This window comes from Stegostoma tigrinum, chromosome 28, assembly GCF_030684315.1.
Source record: "Stegostoma tigrinum isolate sSteTig4 chromosome 28, sSteTig4.hap1, whole genome shotgun sequence".
Taxonomy (NCBI): domain Eukaryota; kingdom Metazoa; phylum Chordata; class Chondrichthyes; order Orectolobiformes; family Stegostomatidae; genus Stegostoma; species Stegostoma tigrinum.
This window is the reverse complement of record NC_081381.1, coordinates 15,019,926-15,043,109: the sequence shown is the minus strand read 5'-3', so window position 1 is coordinate 15,043,109 and position 23,184 is coordinate 15,019,926. Positions and strand designations below refer to the sequence as shown.

At 42.5% G+C, this 23,184-nt stretch overlaps 1 protein-coding gene across 1 annotated transcript in view; it reads left to right on the top strand.

Annotated features, from left to right (window-relative positions):
- The window catches only part of slc25a33 (solute carrier family 25 member 33), a 46,638-nt gene extending 25,180 nt beyond the window's left edge, over positions 1 to 21,458 (top strand). The window contains exons 3-7 of the mRNA XM_059655605.1: positions 1,670 to 1,747; positions 15,415 to 15,515; positions 16,862 to 16,928; positions 17,026 to 17,300; positions 19,669 to 21,458. Of these exons, the coding sequence (XP_059511588.1) occupies positions 1,670 to 1,747; positions 15,415 to 15,515; positions 16,862 to 16,928; positions 17,026 to 17,300; positions 19,669 to 19,859 (712 nt within the window). The 3' untranslated portion in view covers positions 19,860 to 21,458. The remainder of the gene's footprint in view (positions 1 to 1,669; positions 1,748 to 15,414; positions 15,516 to 16,861; positions 16,929 to 17,025; positions 17,301 to 19,668) is intronic.
- Positions 21,459 to 23,184: the final 1,726 nt, after the last annotated feature.

Sequence of the window (23,184 nt, the reverse complement as noted above, 5' to 3'; positions counted from 1 at the left end):
CTGAGTTGATGCTTATGCTTCCTGATGTAATTATCTAACAAATGGAAAAATAATTTATTTATTGCCTTTAATGTATCAATAAATGTCCCAAAGTACTCCAAAAAATAATGGCAAGGAAATAGTTAATAGGACAGATACCAAAAGCTTTGTCCAAGAAGTAGGCTTTAAGGAGAACCTTAAGGATGGACAGTTGACTCCCATAGCTACCTAGAATACACCTCCTCCCACCCACCTTCCTGCAAAAAGTTTCATCCACTATTCCCAATTCCTTCGCCTCTGCCGCATCTGCTCCCAGGATGAGGCATTCTACTCCCATACATCCCAGATGTCCTCGTTCTTCAAGGACCACAAACTCAACCCCTCCCACCACCCGCAGTGGTCGAGAAAGCCCTCAACCTTGTCTCCCGCATTTCCCGCAACTCATCCCTCACACCCCGTCCCCGCAATAACCGCCAAAAGAAAATCCCCCTAGTCCTCACATAGCACCCCACCAGCCTCCGGATACAACGCATCGTCCTCCGACACTTCCGCCATCTACAATCCGACCCCACCACCCAAGACATTTTTCCATCCCCACCCTTGTCTGCCTTCCACAGAGACCACTCTCTCCAGGGCTCTCTTGTCCGGTCCACACTCCCTTCCAACCCCACCACACCCGGCACTTTCCCGCGCAACCGCAGGAAATGCTACACTTGCCCACACACCTCCCTCACCTACATCCCAGGCCCCAAGATGACTTTCCGCCTCAAGCAGATGTTCACCTGCACATCTGCCAATGTGGTATACTGCGTCCGCTGTACCCGTCGTGGCTACCTGTACATTGGGGAAACTAAACGGAGGCTTGGGGACCGCTTTGCAGAACATCTACACTCAGTTCGCAACAAACAACTGCACCTCCCAGTCGCGAACCATTTTAACTCCCCCTCCCATTCCTCAGACGACTTGTCCATCCTGGGCCTCCTGCAGTGCCACAGCGATGCCACCTGAAGGTTGCAGGAACAGCAACTCATATTCCACTTAGGAACCCTGCAGCCCAATGGTATCAATGTGGATTTCACAAGCTTCAAAATCTCCTCTGTCCCCACTGCATCCTAAAACCAGCCCAGCTCGTTCCTGCCTTCCTAACCTGTTCTTCCTCTCACCTATACCCTCCTCCCACCTCAAGCTGTACCTCCATTTCCTACCTCCTAACCTCATCCCGCCCCCTTGACCTGTCTGTCCTCCCCGGACTGACCTATCCCCTCCCTACCTGCCCCACCTATACTCACCTCTACAGACTCCATCCCCGTCCCTTTAACTTGTCTGTCTCCTCTCCACCTATCTTCTCCTCTATTCACCTTCGATCTGCCTCCCCCTCTCCCTGTTTATTTCAGAGGAACCCTCCCCATCCCCCTTTTCTGATGACGGGCCTAGACCCAAAACGTCAGTTTTTGTGCTCCTAAGATGCTGCTTGGCCTGCTGTGTTCAAACAGCTCCACACTTTGTTATCTCTTATCTCTGAATATATGCCTTGGTGGGTGATCATACAGCCACCCGAGAGGATAGTGGAATTTTTGTGTTCAGGTTAAACTTTCATGTTTTAGGCAGCAGCGAAATAATGAGGTTGCAAGAGTTCAGCTGCCTTGTTTCCTCATTTCAAATACTTTCCAGCTTTGTATTTTTTTTACAGATCTATCCTCGAAAAGGAGGGACCAAGATCACTTTTCAGAGGATTAGGACCTAACTTGATAGGGGTTGCTCCATCCAGGTAAATTTTAACTCTTCAAATTGAAGGGAAGAAAATTCTCTGGACTTTGTTTTGATTACTGTGTTGCCAGACAATTTGCATATGTTTTCTCAATGCAGTGAGAATTTCTGATTGCATCTCAGTGGAATTTAGGCTAGCTTTGGTAGTACTCAAAAGCTGTGGTGGCAAATAATTTGAATGTATGTGCACCCATTTTACTTTATATTCACACTTTTCCTTTGGAATGTGAATCCTGTCTGTGTTCGAGACACAGTCTCTTCATTTTAGGTCATGGGTAACAACTTCACTACACTGAGTTAATTGTGCTTTTATCACAACATTAGAAGAAACTATGTTGTAGCATTCTTGCCCTTTTGGGGTGAGGAGGCTGCATTTTGAACTTGGAATGTCATTGTGAATCTGCTTCTCCTTTAATGATAAAAAAATAAGTTAAATCAGTTTAATACTTTGAAACATACCAGTAACACACTACCAGAAATTGTAGACTGTCAAAAGTAAATAACAAAAATAAGTTTTTGTTGGGGAGGGGAGTGGGTGGCGTGCTATGATTGGCAGAGAATCTTTATTCAAAGTTCATTTCTACATTAGGAAAATTAGTGTCATTATAACTTTGTTGGGGCACTCTTGTTCAGGGGAGAAACCTCTTTCAGCACCCCTCAAACCCATGATCTCCACCTTTAGAAAATTAAATGCAGCCAACTAACATTAGCGTCTGTGAATTCCCCTCCATACCACACCACCATGGTTTGGAATTATAACACCCTTCAGTTTTGCCAGGTCAAAATCCTGGAACTTTTTCAACAGTACTGTGGGTGTCTGTTTCAGATTGACCTCAGTGGTTCAAGAAGGTGATACGTTTTTTTTAAGGACGCTTGGGGTTGGGCAATAACCACTAGCCTTGACACCAATTGCCACATCTTATTAGATAATTAAAAAGTATCTTATGTTGATGCTTCAGTGAAATAATAACAGATTTAGGTTGAATGAAGGTCCAGACTTGTTATAGTCATCAATACTCCTCCCTCAGTTAGCCTCTAAACATCCTATTTTTTTTTCACCTTATTGCTGTTAATAGGTTGTGATTTTCAAAAGATGACTAGCATTTGAGTCATAATACTTCAAGATAACTTAGTATATGTGGTATGCATTAGGATGTATCCCCCAGATGAATGTGATCTAAATTCAGGTTTTTATATATTTTTTAAAAAGGCTGGAAACCAAATAAAAAAAACAGAAATTACAGGAAAAATTCAGCAAGTCTGGTAGCATCTATGGAAGTAAAGCAGAGTTAATGTTTCAAGTCCGGTGACCCTCCATGAGATGTAGCTAGGAAAATGTTCATATATATGCTGAAGATGGGGTGAAGAAGGAGTAAATGATAAGTAGAATGAAGCCCAGAGAGAGAAAACAACAGTTGAACAGACAAAGGAATTGGTAAAGGTCAGCCTGCAGGTATCAGTTGCTGCTAATGGGTTCTGTTAGTATGCTGACAATGGAATGATTGTGGGAGCAGCCCATGCAATGACACAATCTGGTGTGTAGGGATTGGAGTAAGGACATGGGAGAAGGTGCTCAGGCCCTAAAATTATTGATCTCCACATTGAGTCCCAAAGGCTGCAGATGCCCCAGAATCCTCCTCTTCCTCAAACTAATGCCATAAGATTTTTTGGGTCTACCCTAGAGGGCAGAGGAGGTCTCTTTAATGTCTTAATTGGAAATGACGCATCAGTGCAGCACATCATCATCAGTGCAGCACCGGTGTTATACTGAAACATCGCTCAGATTCACCTTTAGCGTACTCTCTTTTACAATATCATTTTTGTAAATTCGTCTGACCATTTTACAATTTTAATACAGGATCATAGGGTGAAAATACATCCAGGTACATTTAAGTATGTAAAATGGGTTTAACTTGGGTATTCAATTACCTCTTGATTTTCGTGAGTACTGCAGTTGTGAGCATTCTGCTGGACAAATTTCATTCGATGGGAAAGAAATTGAATGTTGTTTTAAATTATGGTGTAAAGAGACATTGCACAATTGTTTCTTGGCTGGCAGATGTGCATGCAATGACGAGTACAAGCTTAACCCATTGGATTTCTAACAGAAGTCTGTAGTTTCAACATCTTATTTTGCTGGGAACAAAGGACAGCTTAGTGAATAGAGTGCTGTTAGTGTTGAGAGTGGGATAACAAAACGTGAAGCTGGATGAACACAGCAGGCCAAGCCACATCTCAGGAGCACAAAAGCTGACGTTTCAGGCCTAGACCCTTCATCAGAGAGATCTCTGATGAAGGGTCTAGGCCCAAAACGTCAGCTTTTGTGCTCCTGAGATGCTGCTTGGCCTGCTGTGTTCATCCAGCTTTACACTTTATCTTGGATTCTCCAGCATCTGCAGTTCCCATTATCAGTGAGGAGAGTGGACCTTGTTTTGTGTATCAGTGAGAAACCCTTTTGCATTCTTCACTGCACATATTCCTTGACCTTTTTCTGATGCTAATTACAAGCTGTTTGTGAGGGATCTGAGAGAGCTCTTTACTCAACATGAAATAAACCCCGCCAAATGGCTAACAAAGTGTGAAGCTGGATGAACACAGCAGGCCAAGGAGCATCTCAGGAGCACAAAAGCTGACGTTTCAGGCCTAGACCCTTCATCAGAGAGGGGGATGGCGAGAGGGTTCTGAAATAAATAGGGAGAGAGGGGGAGGCAGACCAAAGATGGAGAGAAAAGAAGATAGGTGGAGGGGAGTGTATAGGTGGGCAGGAAGGGAGAGGATAGGTCTGTCCAGGGAGGACGGACATGTCAAGGGGGTGGGATGAGGTTAGTAGGTAGGAAATGGAGGTGCGGCTTGAGGTAGGAGGAGGGGATAGGTGAGAGGAAGAATAGGTTAGGGAGGCAGGGACGAGCTGGACTGGTTTAGGGATGCAGTGGGGCAAGGGGAGATTTTGAAGCTTGTGAAGTCCACACAAGCTTCAAAATCTCCCTTCCCCCACTGCATCCCAAAACCAGCCCAGCTCGTCCCCTCCTCCCACTGCATCCCTAAACCAGCCCAGCTCGTCCCCGCCTCCCTAACCTGTTCTTCCTCTCACCTATCCCCTCCTCCCACCTCAAGCCGCACCTCCATTTCCTACCTACTAACCTCATCCCGCCTCCTTGACCTGTCTGTCCTCCCTGGACTGATCTATCCCCTCCCTACCTCCCCATCTATACTCTCCTCTCCACCTGTCTTCTCCTCTATCCATCTTCGGTCCGCCTCCCCCTCTCTCCCTGTTTATTTCAGAACCCTCTCCCCATCCCCCTCTCTGATGAAGGGTCTAGGCCTGAAACATCAGCTTTTGTGCTCCTAAGATGCTGCTCAGTCTGCTGTGTTCATCCAGCTTCACACTTTGTTATCTCGGATTCTCCAGCATCGGCAGTTCCCATTATCCCCGCCAAATGGTTGTTTGGATGTTAAATTAGTTTTTGACTGACTGGGGAAGTGTGCATCCCCACTGAACCCCATTCAGGTATCATTCAGCATGCACTTGAGCCACATTCCAGGATGCTTGTATTTCCACAAACCAATCACAACTGGGAATTCTTCTGAAACCCTATGCTGCATTTCAGCACTTTTGTCTCGGAAGAATAAAGTCTTAAGGAGACACGTGAAAAGATGATCCTTCCACTCTGTGAGCAGCATTATTCTTCAGACGGATTATTAAATCCTGATTTAATTGATGACCAGACACCAATTGAAAAGATAAAGCTGGAAAAGCTGGTCAACGTTCCCACAGGCTTCAATGAAGAAAATTAATCAAAACAGACTGAAAACAACAGATCAGGTAGCATCTGAAACAGTCATTGAGATGTACAGTCCTCATACTGTGTATTTGAAATAATGATGTTTGGCCTGTTCCTTCAATACTTGCAGTATTTCATTTTCTGCTGCTTTTGCCTTTGTATTTCTATAAATCAATCTAATTGGTCTAACCCAATTCTTAAATGCTTCCAGGCATGTCATTTGAATTAATAGCATTGTCCCCTGATTAATCAATTTTGTTTCATATGCATGATGTTGTATGTGGTGGCAAAGACTGAAAAATATCTCTTCGACTGGGACCTAAACTATCTGCACAAAACGTCATCTAATGCCAGCCTTGAAGCCGAAGAGAGATTTTAGATTTTTTCATTCTTTCATGCCTTGCTTTTGAAAATTTTTGATTTCCAATTGCACTTCTGTCAGCAGGCTATTAACTCAGTTGTCAGGCTGTCTAGTTTGTGATGCAAAGTAATGACAACAGCAGCACAAGTTCAGTTCCTCTACTGGCTAAGGTTACTGTAAAGGCCCCACCTTTGATTCTCGCCTGAGATGTGGTGATCCTCTGGTTGAACCTCCACCAGTCATGACTCTGGAGAGATCAGGCATTGTGCAGTCGGCTGTTTGAACCTGCTCTGCCACTCACTGATCGTGGCTGATAATCCAAATCAGCCCCTTGTTCCTGCTTTCTCCCCTACCCTTTGATCCCTTTAGATTAAATCTATCCCCTTCCTGAAAACATTCAACATTTTGGTCCTAACTGCTTTCTGTGGCAGGGCATTCCACAAATTTGCCATTCCAGTTGGAGAGATTTCTTCTTTGCACTCCTCTGGTCATTGGGAACATCTTCCTTGGGTATGTCCTGTCTATTCCTATTTGAGTTTTATAAGCGTCAGTGTGACCCAAACCCCCCAAAAAAAACACATCTTGTGATTCTACAGAACTCCACTGAAGTTAGCGTTAATTGATCCGGTATCTTGTCATACATCGGTCCTGCCATCCACTGAGTCAGTCTGGCGAATCGTTGTTGCACTCCCTCCAAAGCCAGAACATCCATCCTCAGATGAGACCAAAACTGCACGCACTACTCCAGATGGGGTCTCACCAAGACTCTGTATCACTGCAGCAAAATATCCCTGCTCCTGTATTCGAATTCTCTTGCTATGAAGGCAACATACCAATTGCCTTCCTCACCACCTCCTACACCTGCACGTGTGCTTTCAGTGACTGGTGTACGAGGTCACCCGGGTGTTGTTGCAGCGCCCCCTTTCTCAGTCAATTGTCATTAATGTGGTAATCTGCCTTCCTGGTTCTGCTGATAAAGTGGATAACTTCATATTTATCCACATTATACTGCATCTGCCTACTCGCTCAACTTGTCCAAATCACACCAAAAAATCTCTGCATCCTCCTCACAGTTCACCCACCCAATGTTATGTCATCTGCAAAGTGCGGATGTTACATTTTGTTCCCTCATCTAAATCAGTATTATTTTGAATAGCTGGTGTCTTAGCAGATTCTTGCAGTAGCTTACTAGTCATGATTGCCTGCCAATCCCCAAAAAAGACCCACTTATTATTCTTTGCTTCCTGTCTGCCAAGCACTTGTCTGTTCATGTCAATACATTACTCCCAATGCCATGTACTTTAATTTCACATGCTATTCACTTATGTGGGCCTTTATAGAAAGCCTTCTGAAAGTCTAAATAGACTATGTTCACTCTTCCTTCCTTATCAACTCACCTCATCACATCCTCAAAAAATTTCCAGTAGATTCTTCAAAATAATTTCCGTTTTACGAATTGATGATGATTCTTTCAAATCCTGTCACTGTTTTCCAAGTGTTCTGCTATTAAATCTTTTATAATGAACTCCAGCAGTTTCTCCATTACTGATATCGGCCGAACTGGTCTATAATTCCCTGTTTTCTCTCTATCTCCTTTTTGAAATAGTGGATTATGTTAGCTACCCTGCAACCAGAGGAACTGTTCCAGAGTCTATAGAATCATGAACGATGACCACTGAAGCATTACTAAGGCCATTTCTTTAAGAATTCTGGGATATAGATGATCAGACCATGGGGATTTATTAGCTTTTAATCTAATCGATTTCCAACATAGGTTCTGTACAAATGTTAATTTCTTGCTGTTCCTCCTCACTTGACTGTGTTCCCAATGATTTAGGGATATTAGTTGCCTTACTTTGTGAAGGCAGAACCAGAGTATGTATTTAATTGGTTTTCCACCTTTATTGCCATTATAGCTTCCCCTGTTTCTGATTGTAAGAGACCTATATTTGTCCTCGCTCATCTTTTTCTCCTCACAAACTTATAAAGGCTTTTTACAATAGAGATAACACAATGTGAAGCTGGATGAACACAGCAGGCCAAGCATGTATCAGAGGAGCAGGAAAGTTTGACGTTTCGGGTCAAGACCCTTCTTCAGAAATGGGGGAGGGGAAGGGGATTCTGAAATAAATAGGGAGATGGGGGGAGGCAGATAGATGGAAAAGGAGAAGATAGGGTGAGAGGAGATAGACAGGTCAAAGAGGCGGGTTTGGAGCCAGTGAAGGTGACTGTCGTTGGGGAGTTAGGGAGGGGTTAGGTCGATCCAGGGAGGACGGACAGGTCAAGGAGGCAGGATGAGGTTAGTGGGTAGGAGATGAGGGTGGGGCTTGAGGTGGGAGGAATGGTTAGGGAGGCGGATGACATGTCCATCCTGGGCCTCTTGCATTGCCACGATGACGCCACCCGAAAGATGCAGGTACAGCATCTCATATTTCACTTTGATACCCTTGGGCTGCAGGGTTCCCATGTGGACTTCACAAGCTTCAAAGCCTCCCCTCCCCCATCCGCCTCCCAAAAACAGCCCAGCTAGTCCCTGCCTCCCTAACCATTCCTCCCACCTCAAGCCCCACCCTCAGCTCCTACCCACTAACCTCATCCCGCCTCCTTGACTAGTCCGAACTGCCCGGACTGACCTTTCCCCTCCTTAATCCCCACCTACATTCACCTTTTACTGGCTCTAACCCTGCCTCTTTGACCTATCTGTCTCCTCTCTCCCTATCTTCTCCTATATCCATCTTCTATCTGCCTCCCCCATTTCCCTATTTATTTCAGAATCCCCTTCCCCTTCCCCATTTCTGCAGAAGGGTTTCGACTCAAAACGTCAAACTTTCCTGCTCTTCTGCTTGGCCTGCTGTGTTCATCCAGCCTCACGCCGTGTTATCTCAGGTTCTCCAGCATCGGCAGTTCCTATTATCTCTGTAAGGCATTTTACAACTAGTTTGTATGTTTTCACAAGCTTACTCCTGTACTCTTATATTTCCCCCTTCTAATCAGTCCTATTGTCCTCCTTTACTGAAATCTAAACTGCTCCCAATCCTCAGGTCTGATGGGTTTTTTAAAGCATTTTTTGTGTCACCTTGTCGGAACTAATAATGTCCAGATTTCCCTTGTTAGCCATGTCTGGGTCACATTTTCCATTTTAATTTGTACTTTACAGAAATGAACTGCTGTTGCAGTTCCATTATCCATCTTTTAAATATTTGCTCTTGCCTGTCCACCGTTATCCATTTAAGTAACCTGTTTAATTTATAAAAGCTTGCATCTCATGCCATTGTAGTTTCTTTTGTTTAGATTCAGGACCCAAGTCTCAGAATCAACTAAGACACTCTCAGTCCTAATGAAGAATTCTATCACGTTCAGATTATTCTTACTCAAGGGGCCTAGCAGAGCTAGATTGCCAATTATTCCTTTCTGATTACACATGATCCAGTCTAGGAAAGCCTATTTTCTCACTAGTTCCTCAACATATTGATACAGAAAGCCTCCCCCTCTCACTGCAGGAATTTCTCCTGTACGGTATTGTTATTGATTTGGTTTGCCCAATCTATACGCAAATTAAAGTTATGCATAATTGCAGGTGCACTTTTATTGGTTGTCTCCAATTTCACATTGAATGCCTTCCCTACCATTACCAGTATAGTTTGGGGGAATATATTCAATCCCCACCAACGCAGTCTGTCCCTCGCTGTTTCTAAGCTCTGCCCATACGGTTCCACTTCAGAGTTAATAGCCTTCTTGTCTATTGTGTTAATTTATCTCTTTAACCAGGAATGTTACCCCAATTCCTTATCCTTTTTCCTAATATTAGGTTCCCATCTCTGGTGACCCTGCAGCCACATCTCTCTAATGTCAACTGTATCATGGCTATTTATATCTATTTGTGCAACTGATTTATCCACTTGATTGCAAATGGTCTGTGTGCTGGTTGGAAATGCTTTATCAGCTAACTCGAGACTAACTGATTTTGGATAATGGATATTTTCGGTTTTCATTCAGTACTGTTTGAAGTCTATTTGGGCTCTTTTGGTGGGGGGAAAATGTTTTGCTAGACCCAAATGAACCCAAGTGGACTAACGGAAACACAGCTCAGACCTTTGAGAGGGGAAAACTTTAGCTTTGTGTCAAAGCAAAATATTTTTTCCAGAAGGCCCAAACTCAACATGTCTACAGGTCTGTTCAGGTCCATTTGGATCCACTTTCAAGAAGATTTTCATTGATTAGGTCTCTTCAGTTTTCAGACTTGCGGCTAAGGAATATCTGGCCTGTGTTAAGATGCAAGTGCAAGTCCTTGAGGCTTGTCTTTTTAACATTCTTAGTCCCTTCTGCATTATTTTGCACTTGGTTGATTCTCACCTTTGAATTCTCTACCACTTTTCTTATTTCCCAGTCTGTCTTTTGTTTTTGCCCTAATATCCCCCTCTTCTGTCTCCCTGTATAGGTTCCATCTCCTTGCCACTTTATTTAAACCCTCCCCAAATGTGCTAGCAAATACTTCCAGAACCAGTCCCAGTATCCCAAGAATCTGAAGTTCTCCCCCTTGCACCTTCTCTCTAGCCGCACATTTGTGTAATATATCCTGCTATTTCTACATCTGACTAGCATATGATACTGGTAGCAATCCTGAGATAATGACCTTTTGAGGCCCTACATTTCAATTTGTTTCCTAACTCACCCTGTGTTCTGCTTTTAAGATTTTTGTTTAACACTGTGTTATTCGTACCACGTGTACTACAATCCTGGACTGTTTACCCACCGATTCCAAAATGTCCTATATTTGCTCGAAGACATTCTTGACCCTAATACTCATGAAGCAACGTACTATCCTGGAGTCGTCTTTGCAGCCATAGAAACATCTATGTCTTCCTATTACAATTGAATCCACTATCAGTGTAGACGTCCTCCGCTTATTTTTCCTGTCCTGGGCAGCACTGACAACTGTGGTGCAATGAATTTTCATGTTGCTGTTTGCCTCTGAGGGGCCATTGCCTCCTAATAGTATCCAAAGTTGTATGTCTTTTTGCAGGGGAATAACCACAGGGGATTCCTGCATTTCCTGCCTGTGATTATCGTTCCTTGCGGACTTGTGTCCTAGCCTGCAGTGTGACCACCACGTTGTATGTGCGACCCATGTTAGTCTCAGCCTTGCGGATGCTCCACTGCATCTCCAGTCACTGGTCAAACTGAAACGTGGCCTTCAAGGAACTGCGATATGTCTATACATGCTCTGATTCCTGACACTGGCACTGTACCAGACTTCCCACATAAAGCTTGAGGAGCACACTATAAAACACAGCAGAAATTAGGCCATTTGGCATATCACGTCTGCTCCGTCATTCAATCATGGCTGATAAGTTTCTCAACTCCATTCTCCTGCCTTCTCCCTGTAACTGTTGATCCCCTTGACAATCAAGAACCTATCTATCTCTTTTTTTAGCTATGCCCAATGACCTGAGCTCCATAGCCTTCTGTGGCAGTGAATTTCATAGATTCATTGCTCTCTTGCAGAAGGAGTTTCTCCTTGTCTCTATTCTAAAGGGTCTTCCCTTTACTCTAAGGCTGTGCCCTGGATCCGAGTCTCTCCTACCAATGGAAACATCTTCCCAATATCCACTCTGTCCAGGCCATTCTGTATTCTATAAGTTTCAATAGATTTCCTCCATCAAGTATAGACCCAGAGTCCTCAAACATTCCTCGTGTGTTAAGTCTTTCATATGTGAGTTCATTTTTGTGAACCCCTCTGGACTGGCTCCAAGGCCAGCACATCTATCTTGAGTTATAGGGCCCAAAACATCACAGCCTTGAGCCGCCCTTCTGTAACTTACCCTTTTTAAATTAAATCCTTACATGGCCCTTAGAATAAACTAATATTAATTACCTCAGGCCCCTGTTCTTTGGACCTCTGAACTGTTGCCTTGATAAACAGAATTAAAAATAAAGACTTTTACAAACGATTAAATGATTTAAAATAGTATACTGTTCCCAGCCAGTTTCACTGTGGTGCTGCTGCGCATGTTCTTCCCATACTCAGGATTTTTATTAATTCATATTTCAAGGTGTACAATCATGGGATTCAAACCCATGTTCACAGAACAATAGCTTATGTCTCTGGATTTCTAGTCCAGTAACAATACCACTGCATCATTTCCACTCGCCTAAAGGAGTTGTGGGCAACCTGATTTAAAGCAAAAATTGTTGAAGTACTCAGCATGTTTGGCAGAAACTATGAAGGAAAAAACACAGAATTTACATTTCAAGTAGGTTTCCTTGCATCAAAATTTCTTGACATACTAACTCCATTTCTTCTCCTCAAACCTGCTGAGATTTTGCAATAACTGCTTTTGTTTCAGATTTCCAGAATCTACAATATATTTTAATGAACAAATTGCCGATGTACCACTCTGTTAGCTTGATGGGTAATCAAGTGCTTCTTAGTCTTGCAACTTTAGCTTTCCCTCAACCCGACATACTGACAATAATTATGTCCATTAGTTCCTAGTTCAGATAGCATAGACAAGGAAGCCTTCTGGTCTGTACGGTGCATCACCTACTGAGCCACTTCTTTCAGTGAATGTATATATTACCTAAAATTTTTAAAGGATTAGTTACTACGCGGATCCGTTCTGATGCCGAACAAAGGGATCATCATGGTGTACAAGACCACAGATGTGGTTGTAAAAACTGAAAGAACTGCAGATGCTGTAAATCAGGAACAAAAACAGAAGTTGCTGGAAAAGCTTAGCAGGTCTGGTAGCATGTGTGAAGGGGTGACCCTTCCTCAGATCTGATGGTAGCTGGGAAAATGTCGGTTTATATTGGAAAATAGGGAGGGGAATGGGGTAGGGAGTAAACAATAGGATAAAGGATAGAGTTTTGAGAAGATTTGTAGCTCAGGTTGAGGTTCTGGATGTGAGTTTGCTCACTGAGCTGGAAGGTTCGGTTTCAGACGTTTCGTCACCATTCTAGGTAACATCATCAGTGAGCCTCCGGTGAAGCGCTGGTGTTATGTCCCTCTTTCTATTTAGCTGTTTAGGTTTCCTTGGGTTGGTGATATCACTTCCTGTTCTTTTTCTCAGAGGATGGTAGATTGATTTGGAGCCTATGTGTTTGTTGATGGAGTTCCAGTTGGAATGCCATGCTTCTAGGAATTCTCGTGCATGTCTCTGTTTGGCTCGTCCTAGGATGGATGTGTTGTCCCACCCATCCTAGGACAAGCTAAACAGAGACACGCACGAGAATTCCTAGAAGCATGGCATTCCAACTGGAACTTCATCAACAAACATATTGATTTGGAGCCTATCTACCATCCTCTGAGAAAAAGAAAAGGAAATGACATCACCAACCCAAGGAAACCTAAACAGCTAAATAGAAAGTGGGACATAACACCAGCGCTTCACCGGAGGCTCACTGATGATGTTACCTAGAATGGTGACGAAAAGTCTGAAAACGAACCTTCCAGCTCAGCGAGCAAACTCATGTCCAGAAAGGATAGAGCCTGAAGAGAGAGGATCAGTTAGAAAGACAAAATGGCAGCCATTGCACACTACCTATTGTCACTAACAGACCCCATTAACCACTATCCACTCTCCTAGCCAAAACGTTATCAACTCCTTTCGGACCTGAAACGTTAAATCTGGTTTTTAACCTTCACAGATGCTGCCAGACCAGATGTGATTGTAGTTGTGATATCGGCACCGCCTCTTGCTCCCCAGAGGAGCTTGAACAGTTCATCCACTTCACCAACACCTTCCACCCCAACCTTCAGTTCGCCTGGACCATCTCCAGCACATCCCTCACCTTCCTGGACACCTCAGTCTCCATCTCAGGCAACATGCTTGTAACTGATGTCCATTTCAAGCCCACCGACTCCCACAGCTACCTAGAATACACCTCCTCTCACCCACACTCCTGCAAAAATTCCATCTCCTATTCCCAATTCCTCTGCCTCCGCCGCATCTGCTCCCACGATGAGGCATTCCACTCCCGCACGTCCCAGATGTCCAAGTTCTTTAAGGACCGCAACTTTCCCCCCACAGTGGTCGAAAACGCCCTTGACCACATCTCCCGCATTTCCCACAACACATCCCTCACACCCTGCCCCCGCCACAACCGCCCAAAGAGGATCCCCCTCGTTCTCACACACCACCCCACCAACCTCTGGATACAACGCATCATCCTCTGACACTTTCGCCATCTACAATCCGACCCCACCACCCAAGACATTTTTCCATCCCCACCCTTGTCTGCTTTCCGGAGAGACCACTCTCTCTGTGACTCCCTTGTTCGCTCCACACTCCCCTCCAACCCCACCACACCCGACACCTTCCCCTGCAACCGCCGGAAATGCTACACTTGCCCCCACACCTCCTCCCTCACCCCTATCCCAGGCCCCAAGATGACTTTCCATATTAAGCAGAGGTTCACCTGCACATCTGCCAATGTAGTATACTGCATCCACTGTACCCGGTGTGGCTCCCTCAACATTGGGGAAACCAAGCGGAGGCTTGGGGACCTCTCTGCAGAACCCCTCCGCTCGGTTCGCAATAAACAACTGCACCTCCCAGTCGCAAACCATTTCCATTCCCCCTCCCATTCTCTAGATGACATGTCCATCATGGGCCTCCTGCAGTGCCACAATGATGCCACCCGAAGGTTGCAGGAACAGCAACTCCTATTCCGCCTGGGAACCCTGCAGCCCAGTGGTATCAATGTGGACTTCACCAGTTTCAAAATCTCCCCTTTCCCCACTGCATCCCTAAACCAGCCCAGTTCATCCCCTCCCTCCACTGCATCACACAACCAGCCCAGCTCTTCCTCTCCACCCACTGCATCCCAAAACCAGTCCAACCTGTCTCTGCCTCCCTAACCGGTTCTTCCTCTCACCCATCCCTTCCTCCCACCCCAAGCCGCACCCCCATCTACCTACTAACCTCATCCCACCTCCTTGACCAGTCCGTCTTCCCTGGACCGACCTATCCCCTCCCTACCTCCCCACCTACACTCTCTCCACCTATCTTCTTTACTCTCCATCTTCGGTCCGCCTCCCCCTCTCTCCCTATTTATTCCAGTTCCCTCTCCCCATCCCCCTCTCTGATGAAGGGTCTAGGCCCGAAACGTCAGCTTTTGTGCTCCTGAGATGCTGCTTGGCCTGCTGTGTTCATCCAGCCTCACATTTTATTATCTGTGATTGTAGTTGTTCTATTTCCAGACTGAGTTTGAGACTGATCAGATAAATCTTGAAATAATCCAAATATATTCATAAGTCTGTTTTTGTATGCTGTTAGTTGACCACATTGGTGTACATTTTTTCATGCCAAGTAAATTTGATTCCTGGGGTCCACAAGTCCTTTCACAATTTCTTTACCTTGCTATTTCCTGACATTGTCAGTATCTAAAGCAGCAAGTGGTAGCCTTCATTTTTAAATACCAAGTTCTAATGTTACCCAAATTATTAAAAATTCACTGTATCAGTTATATATATTAAGTGCAATAAATATTTAATGCATGGTTATTTTTGTGCACGTACAGAGCAATCTACTTTGCTGCTTACTCCAAAGCTAAGGAGAAGTTTAATGCGATCTTCGTGCCACACTCTAATGTTGTTAACATGTGTTCTGCTGGTTTTGCAAGTAAGTACTAAATAATTATAAAGTATTAACTAAAATATTCATTTGGGAGTGAACGCACAAAGGAGTTGAGTTTATGCCCCTTGTACAATATAAGGAATAGGAGTAGACCATTCAACCCTTTGAGCACTCCCTGCCATTCATTGAGATCATGGCAGATTTTCTATTTCAACACTGTTTCCTACACTATCTCCATAGTCATTGATTTTAAAATATAGACATTTATCAACATCAGTTTTGCTTATACTGAATGCCTGAGTCTCCATAGCCCTCTTGGGCAGACCAAAGATTCACTGCCCTCTGGTTGAAAACAAAGATTCCTCGCCTCAGTCCTAAATGATCTGCCCCTTACTCTGAGACTATGAGCCTCAGTGGAAGTGGAAATCTTTTTGTACCTATCTGGTCAATCTCTAAAAGCAGTTTATATATTGAATAAGATCACCTCATGTTCTTTAAACCTTAAGAATATAGGCCCACTCTATTAATATTTCCTTAAGACCATCCATTCAGCCAGGAATTAGCTTAGTGAAACTTAGTTGCACTCACTCTGTGACAGGTGCATCTTTCCATATTTACGGTGATCAAAACTGGACTCAGTACTTAGCATGGTGTCTACAAGGTTGTATATAATTGCAGTAAGACGTCTTTACACCATACTTGATTCCTCTTATAATAAAAGTGAGCATGTAATCTTAGTTCTTAATTGTTTGCTGTATTTGTACGTCTTCCCAGACTCCGTGTGTGTACGCGTGCGTGTACAGTTTCATTTTCAATTATACAAGGGTGATTTCATTAATGTTTCCAACCGTTAGGGGTAACAGCCAGGTAGATGGCTGTAAAATATTTTCAGTGGTTGAGGAAACAAGGGCTGAGGGCATAGTCTTAAATATTAGAGCAAGACTTTTCAGTGAAATTTGGAACACTTTACACAAGTTTGGAGCTTTTTCTGCAAATGAAAATTGATGCTAGATCAATTATTAATTTTAATCTGAGATTAGTTATGAAAAACGTACAAATTATATTAAGAAAAATGAGTTAAGTTGGGTTTGCAGAGTTACTGCAGATCAATCATATCCTCATTGAATGATAGCCCCCTCAAGCCCATTCTAAGTGGCTTATGCTTGTTTCCATATCCTTTATCAAATTATCCAAACTTTATTTTACTCCTCATTAACAAATGAGTATGGTGAATTGTATAACATCCTTATATAAAATGTAACTGCTATTAATGTACTTTATTAAAATGGTGGCAGCTGAAGCTGATGAACATACTTGACCATTGCATTTGTGATAATATTTCAGAAAATGTGAAATGGAAATAAATACATGTGCCTCTTTTATATTACTAGGCTTCATTACAAACACATTGATGAACCCAATTTGGTTGGTCAAAACAAGGATGCAGCTGGAAAGCAGGTAGGCTACACAAATGTATGTGTGTTTTAAGGTATTTGCAGTCAAAATAACAAGTATGAAATCCTTAATACCTTTATCGATTCCTCACTATTTGTAGGAAGCGAGGTGAGAAAGCAACAAATGCTTTCCAGTGTGCAAGATACGTTTATCAAACTGAAGGATTGAAAGGTTTTTATAGAGGTTTGACTGCCTCGTATGCTGGGATCTCCGAGACTGTGATTCATTTTGTTATTTATGAAGCATTGAAGAAACATTTAGAGGAATGGAGATTCGCTGTGAGGGAAAATGACAAGAACGCTTCAGACTTTCTAGGATTGATGATGGCAGCTGGCTTTTCTAAGACTTGCGCATCTTGTACTGCTTACCCTCATGGTACGTCTTCTTTGTTCTTCTCTTTTGACTTGTTGAATACTGCCTTTAGTTTGCTGATGTACGTCTGCAAATTGATCTTCAAAAAAAAAGTTATCTAAAATCCCGTTGATACCACCAGATTCTAGAATTGTATTTTACCCTGGAAACTGGATCCAATTTTCAGTTATTTTACGGAAATTATTGAGACCACTTTCCATGAAGGAATTTGAAATTCATTTTTAAGTATTTGTAGAACAAAGTCCTGTTAATTTTCGTTTTTTCCCAATTCATTTACTGGGAACATAGTCGTGACCCTCTTATTGTGCTACATTGCTGTAAATCTGTGAATTTGGATCTATAACTTTCAATTTCTGATGATCAAGTGAAGTGAAACTGCAATATTACAAATTACTTCATCAAAAGACCTAACTGCAATTGTGTTTTGTTCTTTTGACTAATGGTGTTGCACAGTCATCTTTTGCAGAGGACTGCTTTGACCTGTTGTGTTCATTGTAGTGTCACGTGACTGTGATGACATTGTTTGAAATTCACAAAGAGTACAAATGTTAAAATGACTTTATAAAACAAAAATCTAGTCCCAACATGAAATAAAATGCAGGTGGCCGTGAAGAGGTGGGGAGAGATTGGAGTCTGCTATGGTTGTGTCCACAGGAGTTTAGAAGAATGAGGTGGGGGGTGGGAAGAAATTTCCGAAACCTGCAAAATTATTATGAGACTAGATGGGTTAGGTGCAGGAAGGATGTTCCTGATGTTGTGAGCATTCAAACCAGGGTCAAAGTTTAAGGATAAGTCCTTTAAGACCTTTTTAAGAATTTATAAAATCATGGGGGTTATGGATAGAGTGAATAATCAAGGTCTTTTTCCCAGGGTAGAGGAGTCTAAAACTAGAGGGCATAGGTTTAAGGTGAGAAAGGAAAGATTTTAAAAAGGAACTGAATAGAGTTTCCAAAGGTTGTGGTGGAGGCTTTTACAATTACAACATGTAAAAGACATCTGGATGGCTATATGAATACGAAGGCTTTAGAGGGATCTGGACCAAGTGCTGGAAAATGGAACTAGACTAATTTAGGATATCTGATTGGACCAGTTGGACCGAAGGGTCTGTTTTCATGCTGTACATCTCTCTGACTCTCTAACACTATGTGAAAGATCTAGGGAAAAAAGTAGTGCTTAAATATTTTGTTCTACCTTATTATCCCCCTAATTTGGATTCATTTTATCACCTTCCTTGTCTTCTATGTAATACTTAATTATTTCTTCCTTTTTTGTTAAATATACCCTTCTCTAAAGACACTATTCTTTCTTCTGAAGGCATTGGTTTCCATCAAGATCCATGGCTTCTTTGTGGCTGCAAGTAATTTCAGTTCCTCTGGCACATTTTCCCAATTAACTCCATATAATTTCATGGTATTTGGAATGTTTTCACTTCCCTAAACCCAGTATTGTGCAATTATAAAAGTGCACATACAAAATGATTTAACAATGCTGACTGCAGCTTTTAGTATTGGTAGAATACAGTAAAATAAACAGTTGTTTGCTGTCACAACCATATTTCAACACTAGGCTTGTTCTCCTTTTATGATTCTGGCAAGTTCATTTCAAGAATGATTGATAGAATCATATGATTCAAAGAAGGTTATTTAATTGTGCCTTGGAAAAAGCTATCCAATTATTCCAACACCTCTGCTCTTTGCCCACAGACCTTCAATTACCTTCTTTCAAAATAAGTAACCAATTCCCTTTTAAAAGTTACTATTGAATTTGCTTCCACCAATTTTTCAAACTCTGCACTTCAGATAATCATAATTCCATGCACAAAGATTACTTTCATCTCCTCTCTGGTTCTTTTGTCATCCTATCTTTATTTTCATTTTTTTGTTCTGACTTTTACGTACATTTTTCAGCAATACATGATGTAGAATATTTATTGTGTGCCTGGAAAGAAGTTGAAAAGTGCTCTTGCACAAGCGCACACATTATAATAGACCCCTAGTCTCTCAGAGAACTACTTGGAGCAGTACAAAGCCATTCCCACCAGGAAGGTGCTGGACTTGTGCTGAATTAACCCATCTATGAAGTTCAGTTATTGGCCTTTTAATCCTTTCTCTAAAATCATTTTAAATGATGAGTTGGATTCCGTGTACACTCACTATTCAGTGACTTTTTTTAAGAAAGTATACATGAAGATAGATCGCCATCTCCTTTGATAAAAAAAACTGGACTAGACATACACCTAAACAATTGATACTTGCTTAAAGAACAGGATTGCTAACAGATTTTTATGAATCAGTTAATTATGCTGACCACAGCATCAAAGTGAAAATTGAAGAAAATATGGTATTTTCATTTTTAAAATTTTGTTTTTCAGAGGTAATAAGGACACGATTACGGGAGGAAGGCACAAAGTACAAATCATTTTTGCAAACTGCACGTCTAGTGGCAATAGAGGAAGGTTATTTTGCTTTTTATAGAGGACTACAAGCTCAGCTGATACGCCAGATTCCAAACACTGCAATAATGATGACTACATACGAGCTGATTGTTCATGTTTTAGGGTAGTGTTGGAAATAAAAGGACACTCAGCAATCATTGGATTCTGTTTTGTTGCACTGCAGTATCATAAAGAACCGCAAACTAAAGAATAACAAGGGAAGTCACTGACCAGATTAGAGACTGTTCAAGTCAAATACAAAGGTGAGATGCTCTCTCTGGATTTGAGCCAAGTGGGCACTCTGGATGCTAGAAATGGCTTAAGTTCCCTTGGTGAACCAGGAATAAACTTACAACGATTCCTGTTACTGATTTCTGTCTGGTGATTTTTACACACTGTACTAAAGGGCATTCAACAATACCAAAACCACGATGTCCTCTGTGGATTGCTGCCACTAGAACAGACTCTCATATTGGAACACTTGGGGAAGTTTCCAGTTGGCAGGCACTGCCTGCAACTTTGTACCAAAGTAAGAGTGATCACTGACAGAAAACTGGCAAAACAAAAGAAACACAATTTCTCTGAAGCTAATCTGTGCAATGATATCGAGGTATTGGTCTCTAGGCATCACTATTTATTTTTATGAAGTGAAGTTGAAAATTTCATTGTGATCCCATTTTTCTCATGGAATGCATAGGATTTTTCTTTTAGCTCTCTGTAAATCTTCAGAAGCTGTTTGAAGGGAATGTGTATATTTTGCAATGTGTATCGTTTTTGTTGTGTTTAACTAACGTGTTTGTACTGAATGAGGTATGGAATATGTGCTGTGTGCAGTTACAGAAGAAAATGAGAGCAAATGTTAATTAATTTGATTTACTATGTCTCTAACAAAATGTGGAAACTGGAAAATGTTATCCCATCAGCTACAATAGTGTAATACAAGACTTGAAAGGAAGATGTACATCTTTTAGCATAAAAAACACAAATAATGCAGCCTGCTAATTAGTCACTCGATTATTTTAGTTTACAACTGAGTCATCTAAAAGTGAAGTTTAGAACCTGTTCCATTCAATGTGAAATCAGGATGTAATTGAACTCCAGACTGCAATACGTCATTCTTTTCTGATTACCAGCATCTGCAGTACTTCACATTTATTTTGTTGAAAATTTTGGCAATTATTTCAATGTTCAATCAGCCGAAAACTAATATTTACTGTTGAAATCTGCAGTGGTGATCATTTTAAAAACATGCTTATCTTACTCTTAGTTTGAGATGTGTGCCTTATCAGAGTTGACAAGCTAATATTGGAATAGGATGAAATTTATTTTCTATGATCAGTACTGCAGCTTTTGGCGTGATCTGGTAATCAAACCTTTTGACGTATATTTCTCATTCCATGCTGGTGGCCAAGTTATTTTTTTCCCCTAAGTATTTAAATGTTTTCATTTAATGTATCACTTTCACCTCCCCACAAATATAGTCAGTGCTAATGCCCTTCCACAGCAATACATGAAGTTTTGATGGCAATGGATAAAAATGTTTTTGGCTAACTTCAGAATTTAGGACAATGTTATTCGGAGATACTTTTTAAAGGACATAAATATTAGTGACTTAGTCATGTTACATTTTTGCTTGCATATTCAGCATGTTACTGTTAGATTTGTTTCTTCAAAATATTCTGAATCTGTGCAAGAATTTCCATCTAAATAAATACCTTTGTCCTAAATTTTCTACCAAGCATTTCAGTTATTGTGTTGGTGTAATTCAGGAGGAGGCTGTAATAAATCTAAATTCCAAAGGAACAGGGAATTCATCTTGCTTTCTTCAACCTCTTTGGTCGCAACCATCTATTTTAATCATAAAATAACTTCTCGGCTACATCATTGACCAAAACAGCACAATGATTGTATTTTCAGTAAAAGGTGGGAGGGCTAAAGTCTTGAATCGCAGTAGAATTTTTTTGCCAAGCTCTGTTGATTTTTGTTGATAAGTTGTATAAAATCTTCTCCTTATTGGTGAGTACCACATTTGGTTTAACTTAACATAATTACTCTGATGGGATAGTAGGAACTGCCTATGCTGGAGAATCTGAGATAACACGGTGTGAAAGTGGATGAACACAGCAGGCCAAGCAGCATCAGAGGAGCAGGAAAGCTTGACGTTTCGGGTCAGGACCTTTACTCAGGGAAATGAGTTTTATTTAACTGAGTTTTGCAGCTAGTGATGTTATCTTGTGCCACGTTCATTGGTAAGAAGAAGAAATTATTGAAGTTGTAAAAAAATTGGAAATGCAATTTAATTTGTCAATTAAAATGCAAACATAACCTCTCTCAGCTAATTGTAGGATTTTCAGATGTATTCTGCTAATGCTTTTGAAATGCTTCAGCTTTTTATAAGTCCTTTGGAGAGCTGTCAAATTATCCTGCCTTTTTAAGAAAAAGAAATTTGTTTAAAACATAATAAAATGTGAGGCTGGATGAACACAGCAGGCCAAGCAGCATCTCAGGAGCACAAAAGCTGACGTTTCGGGCCTAGACCCTTCATCAGAGAGGGGGATGGGGGGAGGGAACTGGAATAAATAGGGAGAGAGGGGGAGGCGGACCGAAGATGGAGAGTAAAGAAGATAGGTGGAGAAGGTGTGGGTGGGGAGGTAGGGAGGGGATAGGTCAGTCCAGGGAAGACGGACAGGTCAAGGAGGTGGGATGAGGTTAGTAGGTAGCTGGGGGTGCGGCTTGGGGTGGGAGGAAGGGATGGGTGAGAGGAAGAACCGGTTAGGGAGGCAGAGACAGGTTGGACTGGTTTTGGGATGCAGTGGGTGGGGGGGAAGAGCTGGGCTGGTTGTGTGGTGCAGTGGGGGGAGGGGATGAACTGGGCTGGTTTAGGGATGCAGTGGGGGAAGGGGAGATTTTGAAACTGGTGAAGTCCACATTGATACCATATGGCTGCAGGGTTCCCAGGCGGAATATGAGTCGCCACCCGAAGGTTGCAGGAACAGCGACTCATATTCCGCCTGGGAACCCTGCAGCCATATGGTATCAATGTGGACTTCACCAGTTTCAAAATCTCCCCTTCCCCCACTGCATCCCTAAACCAGCCCAGTTCATCCCCTCCCCCCACTGCACCACACAACCAGCCCAGCTCTTCCCCCCCACCCACTGCATCCCAAAACCAGTCCAACCTGTCTCTGCCTCCCTAACCGGTTCTTCCTCTCACCCATCCCTTCCTCCCACCCCAAGCCGCACCCCCAGCTACCTACTAACCTCATCCCACCTCCTTGACCTGTCCGTCTTCCCTGGACTGACCTATCCCCTCCCTACCTCCCCACCCACACCTTCTCCACCTATCTTCTTTACTCTCCATCTTCGGTCCGCCTCCCCCTCTCTCCCTATTTATTCCAGTTCCCTCCCCCCATCCCCCTCTCTGATGAAGGGTCTAGGCCCGAAACGTCAGCT